The sequence below is a fragment of the Ovis aries genome, chromosome 7, assembly GCF_016772045.2.
Source record: "Ovis aries strain OAR_USU_Benz2616 breed Rambouillet chromosome 7, ARS-UI_Ramb_v3.0, whole genome shotgun sequence".
NCBI lineage: Eukaryota > Metazoa > Chordata > Mammalia > Artiodactyla > Bovidae > Ovis > Ovis aries.
In genome coordinates, this window is record NC_056060.1 from 77,301,216 (window position 1) to 77,318,170 (window position 16,955).

Here is a 16,955-nt window from a genome sequence, read left to right on the forward strand (position 1 = left end):
GAATTTACACTGAGTCTGAGATTTTATTTTGTAGGTAGCAACAGGATTTCCTAAAAATCAGCTCATCCAGGACAGGCCTTATGTGTTACCTTTACCCTAAATTTTAAATGTAGGAGAGGCGAAAAAGAATCTAAAAATTCTGAACTTAGATTACCTGGATTTAAATGGGACTCTCCACTTTCTAGCTTTTTAATCTAGGACCACTCAAGCTCCTTATGCCTCAAAATTTTCTGTGAAACCTGGGATTAAAATAATATGTACCTCTTATGGTTGTTGTGATGAAATGATATAAACAAGGTTCTAACTGGCACAAATAAGTTGCTTTGTAGCAGGTGTTAAATGTTCACAAAATTACTTGGTTAATTTAAAAGCCAACAGGGGCTTCATGGTAAAGAGTCCACCTGCAATGCGGGAAACATGGATTCAAACGCTGGGTTGGGAAGGTGCCCTGGAGAAGGGAATGGCTACATACCCCAGTGGAATTCCCGGAGAACTCCATGGTTAGAGGAGCCTGGTCCATGGGGTCGCAAAGTCGGACATGACTGAGCGACTAACATGCTTTTAAAAGCCTAGGCTGTGATACCAGTTGATTTAAACACAATACTATTAAGGCTAGTGTAATTTCATTAACCAAAAACTGCTCCATGGCCAATCATGTCAAAAAACTCCTGGAACTGAGTGCAGGAAAGCCTGAATAATGGATGACTCACACCAAATCAAGCTACTAAAAACCTCCATCACCTGATACAGCCACATTACTCTCAAGTGGGAATTACTATTTTTTTCTTAGATTAGCAACAGCAATATCAATAAGCTCTCCTAACTCTCTGGCAATCATGTATTTATCAGTACCCCAAAATTCAACAATATCTCAGTAAGCTTATAAGTAAAACACTGAAATCTGAAGGATGGAGGAAGGCAGACTCCCACTTCATACACGGCTGTGGAGGAAGCTCTTTTTGAATGCCAATCCCATTTGCCAATCTGAGCATAAGAACAACACAACTTACTCTTAACAGTAAATTCATTAAAAAAGGAACAACTCATTTTTAAATCATTTTACTGTTTATACTGTAGTCACATTTGAATTGGCAGAACTGTTCCCATGACAGACCAGAGACCTGTTATTCAAGGAAAAATAAATGAAGGTTTCCCTAAAGCTTACGGAGAGACGTCCCATAGTAACTAACACAAGAATGGCTGTAGCAATCTCAGACAATGGTGCCAAGGTGCGTGAGCAGGTAGGAACAAAGTGTGCTCCAGAGTAGCTGGCCTACAAATGTGTGTTGGCCTGAGAGCACTGTTGCTTCCTAAAGGGATTTTCTTACTATGTTCGGTGAGCAGATGACTTGTAACAGATGTATAACTAAAGTAGGGTGACACTTCCACAGCATAAATTCTACAGGTTTCGGGACAGGTTCTACAAATTTCATTGGTGATTATTTGTTGCTTAATTATGATTCTGCAAAGGTAGATCCCATAAACAGACATCCAGGGAAATTTTACAACTGGTGAAATTCTTAAGCCAAAAAATAAATAGCCACACATAACAAACCTACACACCATGAATTAAAATGGTGACATGTTAGGCCTTCCGAAAGAACCAGAGCAGGAAAGCTTATTCAAACAGAAGATCTTCATCTTTCTCTTCAGCCAAGAGATTAGCAGGCTCCATCACCTCTCCTGCTGCCCTCCGTTGCTCCAAGTCCTTATCAGACTTTTCCTTAAGAATCTTTTTCTTTTCCTGTATTTTCTTTAACCTGTAAGATAAAGGAGGGAATTTTTGGAACAATGTTTTGGTACTAAGTGGAACTGATTTCTTCTAGTTTTGTAACAAGGATAATAAACATCTCTACAAAGTCAAACAAAAGTATGCCTTTATTAATTTCAAGTTTGGTAATATATTTATGACTTTTTTTTTTTTTTTTTAAAGACTTGATGTTGAACACACTCATGGCTCAAATGGTTAAGAATCTGTGTGCACTGCAGTTGGCCTGGGTTCAATCCCTGGGTCGAGGAGATACCCTGGAGAAGGGAACGGCAACCCACTCCAGTATTCTTACCTGGGGAATCCCATGGACAGAGTAGCCGGGTGGGCTATAGTCCATGGGGTCTCAAGGAGTTGGATGTAACTGAGCGACTAACACTTTAACACATTTTAAGCTAATAACTGCAAAAGCTCCTATCTCAGGGTGAATAAACTTTGATATTCATGTGATGATACTGAGTATTCAGACATTAAAATTCTGGATCATTCAATTTGGATTACCACAACTCTGCATATCAACTGAAGAACTAAAATTTAATAATGATGATTATAAATCATAATCAAATGCTACTCAAGGTCCAAGACAGTCATGGCTTGCCTTCACTTATCTTGCACTTCTCTGAACCTGGCACACTGACCCCTGCATACCACCTATGTGGTATGTATTGTTCCATAAATCAGGGTAAACTGGAAGTGGTCAAATAGGAGATGGCAAGAGTGAACATCAACATTTTGGGAATCAGTAAACTAAAATGGACCAGAATGGGCAAATTTAATTCAGATGACCATTATATCTACTACTGTGGGCAAGAATCCCTTAGAAGAAATGGGGTAGCCCTCACAGTCAACAAGAGTCCGAAATGCAGTACTTGGGTGCAGTCTCAAAAATGACAGAATAATCTCTGTTCGTTTCCAAGGAAAACCATTCAGTATCACTAATCCAAGTCTATGCCCCAACCACTAATGATGAAGAAGCTGAAGATGACCAGTTCTATGAAGACCTACAAGACCTTCTAGAACTAACACCAAAAAAGATGTCCTCTTCATCATAGGGGACTGGAATGCAAAAGTAGGAAATCAAGAGACACCTGGAGTAACAGGCAAGTTTGTTCTTGGAGTACAAAATGAAGCAGGGCAAAGGCTAGAATTTTGCCGAGAGAATGCACTGGTCATAGCAAACACCCTCTTCCAACAACACAGGAGAAGACTACACATGGACATCACCAGATGGTCAAGACCGAAATCAGACTGATTATATTCTTTGCAGCTGAAGATGGAGCAGCTCTATACAGTCAGCAAAAATAAGATCAGAAGCTGACTGTGACTCAGATCACGAACTCCTTAGTGCAAAAATCAGACTTAAACTGAACCAAGTAGGGAAAACCACTAGGCCATTCAGGTATGACCTAAATCAAATCCCTTATGATTATACAGTGGAAGTAACAGATTCAAGGGATTAGATCTGACAGAGTGCCTAAAGAACTATGGAGAGAGGTTCATGACACTATAGGAGGCAATGATTGAAACCATCTGCAGAAAAAGAAATCCAAAGAGGCAAAATGGTTGTCTGAAGAGACCTTAAGAACAGCTGAGAAAAGAAGAGAAGACAAGGCAAAGGAGAAAAGGAAAGCTATACCCATCTGAATGCAGAGTTCCAAAGAATAGCAAGGAGCGATAAGAAAGCCTTCCTAAGTGATCAATGCAAAGAAATAGAGGAAACCAACAGAATAGGAAAGACTAGAGATCTCTACAAGAAAATTAGTGATGCCAAGGAAACATTTCATGCAAAGATGGGCACAAGAAAGGACAGAAACTATACGGACCTAACAGAAGCAGAAGATACTAAGAACAGGTGGCAAGAATACACAGAAGAACTATATAAAAAAGATATTAATGACCCAGATAACCATGATGGTGTGATTACTCACCTAGAGCCAGACATCCTGGAATGTGGGCCAGCATCACTACAAACAAAGCTAGTGGAGGTGATGGAGTTCCAGCTGAGCTATTTCAAACCCTAAAAGATGATGATGTTAAAGTGCTGCACTCAATATACCAGGAAATCTGGACACCTCAGCAGCAGCTACACGACTGGAAAAGGTCAGTTTTCATCTCAATCCCAAAGAAGGGCAATGCCAAAGACTGTTCAAACTACTGTACAATTTCACTCATACCACACGCTAGCAAAGTAATGCTCAAAATTCTCCAAGTTAGGTTTCAACAGTACATGAACCAAGAACTTCCAGATATTCAAAATGGATTTAGAAAAGGCAGAAGAATCAGAGATCAAATTGCCAACATATGCTGGATCACAGAAAAACCAAGAGAATTCCATCTCTTGCTTGAGAATCTATTTCTGCTTCACTGACTACAGTAAAGCCTTTGTGCAAATCACAACAAACTGGAAAATTCTTCAAGAGATGGGAATACCACACCACCTTACCTGCCTCCTGAGAAATCTGTATGCAGGTCAAGAAGCAACAATTAGAACGGGACATGGAACAGACTGGTTCCAAACTGGGAAAGGAGTACGTCGAGGCTGTGTATTTTCACCCTGCTTATTTAACTCATATGAAGAGTACATCATGCAAAATGCCAGGCTGGATGAAGCACAAGCTGGAATCAAGATTGCAGGGAGAAATATCAATAACCTCAGATATGCAGATGAAACCACCCTTATGGCAGAAAGCGAAGAGGAACTAAAGAGCCTCTTGATGAAAGTGAAAGAGGAGATTTAAGAAGCTGGCTTAAAAAAAAAATCAACGTTCAAAAAACAAAAATCATGGTATCCCCCCATCCCATCACCCATGGCAAATAGATGGGGAAACAATGGAAATAGTGAGAGACTTTATTTTCTTGGGCTCCAGAATCACTGCAGATGGTGACTGCAGCCATGCAATTAAAAGACACTTGCTCCTTGGAAGAAAAGCTGTGACAAACCTAGACAATAGTATTAAAAAGCAGAGACATTACTCTGCCGACAAAGATTCATCTAGTCAAAGCTAGGGTTTCTCCTATAGTCATGTATGGATGTGAGAGCTGGACTACAAAGGCGGCTGAGCACTGAAGAACTGATGCTTCTGAACAATGGTGTTGGAAAAGACTCTTCTTGACAGTCCCTTGGCCTGCAAGGAAATCAAACCAGTCAATCCTAAAGGAAACTGGTCCTGAATATTCACTGGAAGGATTGATATTGAAGCTGAAACTCCAATACTTTGGCCACTGATTTGAAGAACTGACTCACTGAAAAAGACCCTGATGCTTGGAAATATTTGAAGGTAGGAGGAGAGGGGGATGACTGAGGATGAGATGTTGGATGGCATCAGCGACTCAATGGACATGTATTTGAGCAAGCTCTGGGAGATGGTGAAGGATAGTGAAGCCTGGTGTGCCGCATGCAGTCCATGGGGTTGCAAAGAGTTGGACATGACTGAGCAACTGAACAACAGCTTTAAATGTGAGCCTGCAGCCTGCCAGGCTTCTTGTCTATGGGATTTTCCCAGCAATACTGGAGTGGGTTGCCACACCCTCCTCCAGGGTACCTTTCCGACTCAGGGGTCGAACCCAAGTCTCCTGCATTGCAGGCAGACTCTTTACTGCTGAGCAACCAGGGAAGCCTCCCCTTATGAGACACCCACATAATCACTTTCATTTGAAAGAATTACAAATGCTATTTCTAGTTTCTCTGAAGGGCCTATGTTTTCAGAGACACCGCATTTTAGTTATGTGCAAAACTTGGCACAGATTTGTCTCCACAGCCTTTGGCAATATCATCTCTTGCTTCTTACCAGGAAAAAAAAAAAAGTTGTGCTAATTCTAAAGAACATAAGCCAACAAGTCTCTCAGCAAATCGAGTCTTCGGAATATGGATAAACAAAAAATGACCAGTAACTTCCAAATCCAACAAACCTGTAGAACTCCTCTCGCTCTCTTTCATCCAGCTCTGTGATGATATAAGCAAGGGTACGTTCAATCCGGGGAATGATGACTAAGGTTTAAAAATATATATGTAGTCAGAACTTCAAACCTCCTTTTTTTAAATTGCCAGTGCTCATTTGTACAACAATTACTTAACCATAAATGTACATTTAGTGCAAAAAACAAAAACAGAAAAGTAAAATGAAGTATAATCCCACCACCCTGGGTTAACTATTATAAATATTTTGGTACACGTCCTGTATTGTCTTTTCTATGCACAAGTAACATTGGACCATGATATATACAACACTGAATATACTGAATTTATATGAATATATAACACTGAACCACAAATTTTATTTTAAATATAACAGCAATCTACTGTTAAACGCTGGAACACTGAACAGAGTACAGTAAGTTGAATTTTGTGTCAGTCATAGGTTCAACTTTACACAGAATCTGTTTACTCTGCTTCTAGAATGTGAGCTCCTTGCGAATTGGAACTTAAACCCATTTTGTTTTGCTTGCAATTCCAGGCATGAGGCTGGCACAAGCAAGCAGTCAGGAAATGTGCTTTGAGTTTTTAAAAAATGAGATAATTTCCTCTTTAACACTAACAGATGACAAGCAAAATAATTTCCCTGTTGCTCAAAGTTTGCTACTTTCTTACCTTAAAATTAAATAAACGTTTCTGTAATGAAAACTGAGCCTTTTAAGGAAAAAGTGCTTTGGCAACATTAAGGAGTCACAGTCAAAGTCATAAGGCTTTCATGCATAAATCCTATAACATATGCATTTAAATCTAGTGTTGACTGTTGCTGTTCTCACCTAGTCAAGAATGACACTATACCACTGCACAAACATTGTTTGTGTTAGTGATAAAAAGTAGGGACAATAGTGCATTGAGAGAGATGGAGGATAAAAGCATACAATAGGAAAACTTATTTTGAGAAATCAAGAATAGGAGGTAAGGCCTAAGAAAGATTTAAAGTTAAATACAGTAAGTCCTCTACATAAGAACTTTCACTGTGAACTTTCAAAGATACAAACGTGCGTCTCATGTCTAATGTACGTTGTCGCTTGCATGCATGTGGCTGTGCTTTTGTGTACTGTATTGTACAGTAGAGTACAGCAGCACAGTATATTTCAAGCCCAAGATTTCTAGAAGCCAGTGTAAAAGCAGTGATTGCTGTAGCTGGTACAGTACTCCCTAAACACCACTGGCTTGTTTTTTCAAGAGTAGACAGAATTCAATCCAGCAAGGAACCTGTGCCATCAACGTCAGGCTTGAGTGAAATCAACTTGCCCTCCACCTGCTACTGCTGACGACCCATCTCCCACCTACCCTCCCTCCTCCAGTTAGTAACTCTTCCTGCCTGTTCACTTGATGCTAGCTGTTGCGCTATACTACTGTATTTTTCAAGGTACTTTAAGATTAAAAATGTCTTAATTTTCTGTTTTTTGTGTATTATTTGTGTGAAAAGCATTACAAAGTATTACAGTACAGCACGATATAGCCGACTGTTAATTTGGTGACCCAGGCTAACTCTGTTGGACTTAGAACAAACTGGACTTCAGAATGTACTCTTGGAATGGAATTCATTTGTATGGAGGGGACTTACTATACTTCACACGTTCAAAAAGATTTATCACTCAGTCACTGGAAAGAACTTACAAAAACATTAGGGCTCTTGGGAAATAGTTTCACCTTTTATTCATGAATAACCAGAAATTAATAGAACATTCCACAGTTTTTAGTTCACCACTCTCCTCTAACTCCCCCACAAGTCATTCACATACTTCTATGAGATGATTTATGAACACTTATCTGTACTGACCCTCTGCCCTTCTCACTGTGGACAGGGACATCTTAATCAGCAGGCAGTCAGTGCCTGAGTCCTAGCAGGTCTGAGACAAGGATGGAGGCGGGACAAAAGGATAAACAAAGAGCTTCAGAGCAGCTTAAACTCACCATGTTCAATAGCATTTACACGTCTGTTGGTTATCTTAATAGCTTCATCCAAAGTAACAAAGGAAGTCTAAAATAAGAGGATAAATTAATAATGTAGGCTCAAAATTTTCTTCCTAATCATACCCTGGCCACTTGCCTTCACTCAGCACTCGTAGAAAACATTTGGAAACCAAGACTACTACTTCTCAACAGACTTAGAAAACAGAAGAGCCTTATGAGATTTCCACAGAGCTAACATGACTTCCATTCTATCAGAATTCATTTACTTCAGACTCACCTGAAGTTATAAAAATGGCAAGAGGAAGAGAATCATACACTAATGACCTAGACACATATTAACTGACCACAAATGGGAAACAAAGGCTTTCATGCATAAATGCTATAGCATATGCATTTAAATCTAGTGTTGACTGTTGCTGTTCTCACCTAGTCAAGAGTGACGCTATACCACTGCACAAACATTGTGTTAGTGATAAAAAGTAGGGACAATGGTGCAGAAGCCCCCATTTCAGAAATCAAAGCATCTCTGGCTTGTTTCACACAGACATGGCAACAGTTTAAAGTACTAAGTGCAACATGCTACGATTCAGGATCTGAATCTCCCCGACGTGACTGATAGGTATCAAACTGCTGGACTTACCTGCAGTGAAGCCAGTTCCACCAGTAGTTCCACTGCTTTGGCATAATTCCTCTTCAGTTTAGCCAACTGTTCCCCACCTCTGGCTAAACCAGTCAGTTCATAACCTAAAAGAACCAGTCAGACAACATTTGCATTTAGAATGTAATCTTCCCCATAAACTTCCCAAAAGATGGTAAGTCAGAATTAATACCAAAGACAGAAAAACAAATTTAGCAACCCTATTCAGTGCACACACAGTGCCCAGTTCACTCCCCCAAACCATCGTGCACGCCGCTGTTTGCACGGGGGCACTATTCTAACTATAGGGGAAGCTTCTGACTAAGCTTCACGTGCCCAGCTTATAGACTATACTGCCTGATGCCCCAGTACAGTGACAGTCTATTAATAGGTGATGCTCTAGAATGCTTCTTCATTCAAGCTGTACTAAATATTCTATGTGAACCAATTAAATAGGAGAGCTAAAGAATATTTTTATTTCTATGAGAAAGAGCTGATTACTTTGGAAAGGCTCAACAAAGATGTATTACCACCTAAAACATGCTGTCAAAGTAGGAAAAGTGGAAAGTTATAAAACTGAGGATGGGCTGGTTATAAAAGTTTAGGAAGATTCAGCATTCAGGTTGTATCACAGTGTCTAAAAATTTAAAGAGACCCAAACTATAAATTACAAACAATGCATTATGGGTTTCGTATACAGAAAGACAACATGGAAGTCTAATTAATGGATTCATACTCAAAGGTCAAGACTTTGTGTTTCTAAAATTTGGAAATGACTAAATTTCTAGGTGGAAATAAAGTATTTTAAGCAATGTACAATGTTTTACGACTCCACACAATAACACTTTTTTGATTTACTGATAAACTATTGTCCCAACTGTATCTGATAAGAAGGCTTACCAACACTGGAACTGCTGAACTCTAATAAGATCTATCTGTCATCATTGTTCAGAATAAGGTTCATTTAAAGAGATACTAGAAGAATCCAGAGACACACATAAGAAGTTTCACACTTACTGTCAGTTCCTTCATGATAATGTTCAAATACTGGCAATGTAACACCTGTTAAACAGAAACATATATGGATCCACGAAAACATGTCCTTGAAGTATGGCTTCTTAACCATGGTTTCCTGTTCCTTTTTCAGGAAATATTCAAAAGTCAAGAGATTGCCTAGAATCATAACTTGTTTCAAGGAATGAATTTAGGAACCTGCCTTCTTAAGAGTTCATTTCTATTCCAAAGTCAAGTTATCCTTAGTAAGGGATCTGGTTGTTACAATGTTTGTTTTTTTTCCTTTCAGCTTTGAAGTATACTTAATATGTACAAAGCTGCACATATTTAATGCGTACATTCTGATGAGTACAACATATGCATACACCCATGAATACCATCATCCCAATCAAGGTGATAAACATATCCATCACTTCCAAAAGATGTGTCCCTTTTCCCACGTGTGTGTTAAGAATACTCAAAATGAGATCTACTTTAAGTTTCTAAGTGTAGAACACCAAATTATTAACTGTAACTACAGACTGTACAGCAGGTCTCTAGAGTATATTTATGTTTAATAACTTATTTTATATCCACTGAATGGCCAGCTCCCCATCTCCCCTACCCCCATCCCCAGGCAACTACTAGTTAACAACAGTTTCAACATGTAAAGCCAATCAACTTTGTCTAAGAAGAAAAGATTAACTGGGCCATTAAGATCTTGCTGTATAAATGGGTTGATTTAAAAATGTTATCTTTTCTCTGCCAAGAGTTTTAAAGGGTTGAAAAGTTACCTGCTACATTATCTTTCTTTGCTCTAATCTTCACTTGGGCCTTATTTACATTTTGGATAACTGTGGTGCTGCAGAAAAAGAAAAGGCCTTGATTTAGTTACGTCTTTAGAGAAGTAAACCAGCAGGAACCTACAAAGTATTTCAACATGATCGAGATTTCACAAAGACGTTTTGATGATTGTCTTTTTTCAGAAAAGGAAACAATCACTACTACCAAAGGAGGGCCTCAGAGAGCAAAGTATGAACAGCATTCAAGCATTAACCATAAGAATACAAAGAATGGTTTTAATGTACATGGACTGCTTAAGTTTTCAATCAGATATGTGGTGCGTGGATGTGGCTTTAAGGAATTTTGTTTCACTGATATAATTAGGAGAAAACCTTCCTTCCTTTTGGGTTTGCTATCAAACCTTCCAGGTTTGGCTGAGCAGCAGTTCAGTTCCCTTACCCTGGAACCTATCTAACTTCCATCTGGCTGCACCTGACTCCCCATTTGTTACCATCACAAAATAAAGTGTCTTCCCCATAACCACTCTAAAACATTTTCACATACCACTTACACACTATTTATTTCCTCCCTCTCATGAAAAAGGCAATGCAAATCGTTATCCTACTAATACTGGTGAGTATTAAAGTCTACTACTTCAACAGGACTCACGCCCTTCAAGCTGTAAGACTGTCCATAGGTAATGTTCCTAGATAACACAAACTAAGAATGGAGGCATTGTGTTATTGATAAAGAAGACTAAAATAAAAAACCCTGAAAATATCTTCCACTTCTGCCCCAAACAGTAATTTGACTTCAGGAAAGGACTGAACTTAAACTAAGAATTACAATGCTCACCTGGTCTACCTCACAGGCTTATGGGGAGAATCAAAGGATGTTATCTAAACATACGTAAACAGTAACTAAGCCATTTTGTACACTTTGTAAGGCATACATTGATAAATGCCATAAAGTCCATGCTCTTTAAACAATTAATTCCATTCTTAAAAATTTTCCTAAGGAAATGATTCAATAGAAATAAGTATATAAAGATGTTCATGGCACCTTTTCTAATATTCTGAAAATCACCCCAAAGGCCCATCATTACAGGAAAATGTTAACAAATTATCATACATCTAGAGAAAGATTATGCAGCTGTGTGAAAATGAGGAAATGTTTATGATACAATATGCTGTATGTGTGCACACAAGCATTTAGTTGCTCTGTCACGTCTGACTCTTCGAGACCCCATGGACTGTGGCCCTCCATGCTCCTCTGTCCATAGGATTTTTTTAGGCAAGAACACTGGAATGGGTTGCCGTTTCCTTCTCCCGAGGGATCTTCTCGACCAAGCGATCGAACCCATGTCTCCTGCCTTGCAGGCAGATTTTTTACCTGCTGAGCCATTGGGTAAGCCCTTATTTAGTTTTAAAAAAAAGACTATAAAAATAGAGGAGAAGGGGGTGACATAGGATGAGATGGTTGGATGGCATCACTGACTCAATGGACATGAATCTGAGAAAACTCAGGGAGACAGTGATTGACAGAGAAGCTTGGTGTGCTGCAGTTCATAGGGTCACAGACTTAAAAGAGTCTGTGAGTTGGACATGACTTAAGAGACTGAATAACAACAACAACAATAAAATATTAAGTATCCTGTGCCCAAAGGACTATGTAACAGATAATGTACATTAAGGTGACAGAAGTATTCTTATTATACTATTTGTCTTTAATGCTTTTATATATATATTAATTAAAAGTGGCTTTAAATGAAATTTTGAACATGAAGGCACTTTGTTTTTCAAAATATCCCACTTTACCTGAAGTCCCCTGCTGTGAACTTGGCCTCAGCAAGTGAAAAGGCAGCTTCTCTCATTACTTCACCCATCAACATTTTAGTCTGGAAAAGCATAAATCAACACCTGATTCAACTCGAGCTTTTATACAGGGAAAGGTGGTATCATAATCATGTCCCTTTAACAACCATCAGTGTTTCATACCAGGTGTACATGTAAATATTGATCTGGTAACAGTAAAATAAATACATCTAATTTTGCTTGAAAGGTTTGATTATGGATACTAACAACATGGCAAAATCATAAGTTTTATAATTAATATATTACAATAAAGACACTAAAAAATTGAAAACTAAATCTTTACTGAAAGGCCTACCTTATTCCTGAATGGGTCCATGGCAATTTGTTCAAATTACTCTTTTAGATTCACTATACTGCTGTCAAAATCCTAATGGCACAGTGATTCTAAAATAAATCTGGAAGATGTAATGTTTGAGAATACCCAATAATTTTTTTGAAAGAGAAGACAAACTGGGACAGGGGGTTAGAAAGTTACCAGACAGGCCAGAGGAGCAATTATAAGAACACAAGGGAAAGGGCACTTCAGACAGAAGGAAGAGCTAATGCAAAGGTCCCAGAGTAGGATGTTAGAAAAAAGCTCCAAATGAGACCAGAGGGGCAGGCAAGGGCCAGAACAGATCAAGAGGGGCTTGGGGGCAAGACTAAAGAGTCTGAATTTGATTTCATGACCTTTCTGAAACTTGTTACATTTATAACAACATTCTTAGTTTTGAAAGAAAAATATTAACAGCCATGCTGGATTTCCCATAGATACTTCTAAAACACAGTTCTAAGCAAACTTCATTCTACCTCTATTATCTTCTTAAGGATCTGTCGAAATCGAAGAGTTAAGGCATCAGATTTTTTCTTCAGGAGGTTTCGACCTGTCTGTGCTCCTTTCAACCGAGCCTTCATGATGGTCTGTGCCCTATGTAAACAAAGGCAAGAAATTCAAGATAAAAATACTTCCCTAATATGCTATTAAAACCCTGCTTTATCTGTTGATGTCACGGGCCCAAGAATATACAGCATTTATGGCTGACAGGCTTAACTGGTTTCTCAATATTGTACATATCCACCCTCAGTGTTCCAAAAGTGATATTTTTTCATATAAAATAGTAACAATCCTTTAATAAGTATTTAATAAATTAATAATTATTAAATCAGAATAAACATATAAAGAGCCCTATTTTATTTTGTCAGCAGTTTACTTACTTGATTTGTGAGTTATAACAATATATGTGTTTCCATTAAGGATTTAAAAACTCTGCCCATTAACAGATAGCAAAATTTGAAATGCACTTATCTTCAGAACCAACAATTGCACTTTAAGGGACTTATGCCACTGACTGACTCCCACATGTACACAAAAACCTGTACAAGGTTAAGGATGAGTACTCCAGCCTTATTCGTAATAGCAAAAGGGTGGAAAAAAATGTCCGACAAATCACGGTTCATCATACAACAGAATGATATGCAGCCAGTAAAACAACAACAACAACAAAAACAACAAACCAGGCAGACCCGCATGTATTCCCAATATTACACTGTCTTAGTTACACAAAGTAAGGGATACATGTGCTTATATAGATACAGAGAACAGTTCTAGAAAAGTTCACAGAAACTGGTAACAGTTTCCTTTGAAAAATAAGGCATTTACTTTTTAAATGGAAAAAATGGATTTACTCTTGACTACTATACTGTTTTACCTTCTGCATTTTATACCATAATCATTTCTCACTTCTTCTAGTAAAAGTGTGGCACTTAAGTGTTTTGATATCACCAATGAAGACTCTACTACCAACCACTTTATTAATTTGTAAATGACTACATAACAAATGACACATAAGTAAACACTCCTGAGAAGTGACAAGCCACTGAAGTCTCCCTACCACATTACAATCTTTTCCCATCAGAAACCCCCAAACCGAAGGCAAGAAAGCAACAGCAAAAACTGACATTTCTGTTCTTGCTACCATATGCCAGATAAAATTCAATAATGAGGAAGAAAAAGTGGGTGGTCAGATTCAATAACAGACTGAATGACATAGTTAGAATAATTTAAGGGGATATAGTTTCATATGACTGGTGTTATAATCAACTGCAAAATAATTTTTACTAAACTTTTGGGTAAATTCTTAGATTTTGAATCTTCTACCATAGGTCAAAGGTTACTAAGACTATTCTGTTGGTGGAAAGGGCTTTAGACATTATCTTGCAGGACAGGAAAATGAAGCTCAGAAAAGTAAAACAACTTTCCCACAGTTGCTCAGTGAAGAAAAGGCAGAGCAGGAACCTGATCAAGATTTCTGACTAGTGATTTAACCAAGACTCAAACTAAGGCTCAAACCTAAGTCCTCTGTACCCCAACCTGTGCCACACTGCTTCAGCTACAGATTATAAACCACCTCAGGCAAACAGCTCTGTCTTTGAAAAACTAGCTATTTTTCAGCTATTTTGTGGCTGAAATTGAAACTGCACTGACTAGCCTCATTTTGGAGGTCTACCCAAGTGCAGCTGGTTGTTTCCAGCCTGAGTAGGAGCTATGCTCCCCATTGTGTACATTTAACATACCATGTTGTTGACACTAACCACCAGAATTTGGGTTCAATGAGTTGAACCAAATTTAAGTCAAATCCTGGTACTGCAGATGGCAGCAAGTCTACAGTGAAAAGGTGAACTGTTTGTGAATTCATGTTAATTTTAATCTGTATTTATTTTCTGGTGAAATAGACAAATTTTAATTCTTGAAACTCAAAGAGTGATTTGCCTGAGGGCCTACAGTTAGCATGTAGTAGAACCTTGATGTGACTGATCTCTGCAGACGCCGAATCCTTCGTGCCTCTTTTGCTTTCACTCTGAACTTGTTTTTGCTCTCTGGTGCCTAAGGAGGTGACAGCGCCATCTTACAGCATAATACAATAAGGTGAAAGTGTCTGAAACAAATCACTAGTGTATTTTCTAGCCTAGCTCTTAAAAAACTTCTTTTATAAGTTTCAAAGCTGCTTGGCCCTACAAAAAATGCTTGACCTTCAGCTAGGATGATGACTTTGCTTCCAGCTGAATCAAAGACATCTGACTACATGACAAAGTACCTGCTGATAGGCCTTGGGGAAAATATTTAGAAGAGCAGTTACTTCCTGCACCCGATTTTCCTCTAAATCAGCAAGCTGAACACTCTCAAACAGCAAATTGTCACCTCCCCAAACCTATCATTCATGTCTAAGCCCAAATAAGAGTATTCGCACCTCCTAGTCTTAAAGTAAAAACATCAACAACAAAATGTTAACATTCTGACTACTACCAAAGATAAACACAGCAAGGCATTAATTAAAGCGACATGTGAAAAGAGACATTATTCAGTAACTGCTGACAGCAGGGTAAAGAGCTGAGCTCCTTTCCGATGGTGCACAGGTGATTAGGCATTTTAAAAGGAGTAAGTGGACAGGATTTGGAGAAGAGAAAAATTCCAAAAGGTTGAGCAATGGAAATGCCAGCAGGCCAACTGTGTCTGCTAGCATGCAATTAAGGAAGGGAGGTCAGAGGCACAGCGATGGTGTTGCCTATTTGGGTAGATGAGCTTTCTTAGGCCAGCATTTTACTGGGTGCTGGAGTCATCTCAGGAACACAATCTTAGGCTCCCAAAAACCAAGCTAGAGTCCGGTGGTCTCTCAGTGCAGGGGTTTGGATGGAGTCAGGGTCATAAGTGCTGGGAGTTCTACAGTCCTCACAACCCTAGGGTATTCCTGATCTTTATCTATTTACGAAGGCACTGCCTTTCTCCACAACTGACTGGCTTCCTACCTAAGGCAAACAGCTATTAGAAAGTCAATAGATAAGGTAAAAACCAAACAAAACCCCCTTCATTTCATTAAAAGCTGCAGCCACCCAGGAAGAGACAGAAATCTAGGTTTGGGGTTTAAATAAACTCTTACTTTAACCGTCCTCAGATTCTCTGAGAAAAGTCAGGAAGAAGAAAAACAACACAGAGATAGGGCCAAAATCAAAAGATCTAACTGTCAACGCAAAACTGAGTTTCTGCTCCTCAGTGAAAAAAGAGTAAGAGGAGAGCGAGAGGGCAAATAAGAGCAATCTTTATCTTCCACACGTTGCTAGGCACATTTGATAAAACGTCAAAATTTTCTCCTGCCGAAGAATTTAGACCAAAAGAGAAAGGAGACCACAACCGAATAGATTCCACGGGCATGGGTTCATTCAAACAACATTTTTTTGTGGACGATTAACAATCAAGACATCTCTCATCTTGGAGAGAGTTCCCAGTTCAGTGGTAAATGTACATAATCTTCTATCCACTTTACAGTGAGATGGACGATATTAACATAATGGATACTGAATGAGATGCAATGGTGATGGAACAAAATGAGCGCCTCAGAAATTCAGGGATAGCTTCCCACCGCATGTGACATTTCAGGGGATCTTGCCAAGAAGAACCTGAAGCCCACGTTAGGGAGATTCAGCCCCCCGATTTGGCCTGCTTCACATCGCAGTCAACTTCCCTTCTCAAAGCATTTAGTCTCCTGGTCTATATCTTCACTGAACTGTGAGCTCTATTCTGGAAGCAGTAGCGACAATTCACAGTTATATAAATCCACTGCCCGGATCAATAGGGAATGTGGTACGAATGGCCCGATTAATGACTGAAGTCAGCGGACCTCCACAAAAGTCAGCAGCTCGGGCTGGACTCTGTCCAGTCTGGTTCAACTCAGAGCAAAGGGGCTCGTCAGGGAGCCTTGCCCTGGACTCAGGAAGAGACCTGAGAGCTCAGGATAGGCCCAAGATACAAGGAGCCCCGCCGCTCTAGGGTAATGAAGGGACAGCGGCTCAGGAAGGTGTTCCTGAACACCTGCTCGTTCCATTTTTACTTACATTCGCGAGGGAAAGATTTCAATTCGGTCTTTGCCCGACATTCTGACGATGACTGTTCGGCTCGGGTCCCTGGCCGGGCAACCGTGGCTGCAACAACCCAGCCACTGAGTCTTTCTCTACCGGAGTCAGCTGGTGTGTCACGTG

The 16,955-nt window shown here is 39.3% G+C and overlaps 1 protein-coding gene across 4 annotated transcripts; it reads right to left on the reverse strand.

Moving 5' to 3' along the window:
• Window positions 1-1,043: 1,043 nt before the first annotated feature.
• Window positions 1,044-16,950, reverse strand: ATP6V1D (ATPase H+ transporting V1 subunit D). Of its 4 annotated transcripts, XR_009601278.1 has the most exons (10): window positions 16,812-16,950; window positions 12,735-12,852; window positions 11,889-11,968; window positions 10,083-10,150; window positions 9,313-9,357; window positions 8,299-8,402; window positions 7,659-7,725; window positions 5,678-5,756; window positions 4,212-4,384; window positions 1,566-1,760 (listed from the first exon to the last, which is right to left on the reverse strand). XR_009601278.1 is itself a non-coding variant. In XM_060418190.1 (9 exons), exons 1-9 carry the CDS (start codon window positions 16,850-16,852, stop codon window positions 1,619-1,621), a joined length of 699 nt encoding a protein of 232 aa, XP_060274173.1. In that variant the 5' UTR covers window positions 16,853-16,950; the 3' UTR covers window positions 1,044-1,618. The 4 variants fall into 4 exon arrangements, 3 of the variants coding, with proteins under 3 accessions (XP_060274173.1, XP_027827738.1, XP_060274174.1); XM_060418190.1 differs by lacking the exon at window positions 4,212-4,384 and having other exon boundaries at window positions 1,044-1,760; window positions 5,678-5,711; XM_027971937.3 differs by lacking the exon at window positions 4,212-4,384 and having other exon boundaries at window positions 1,044-1,760.
• Between the last annotated feature and the right edge of the window lie 5 nt (window positions 16,951-16,955).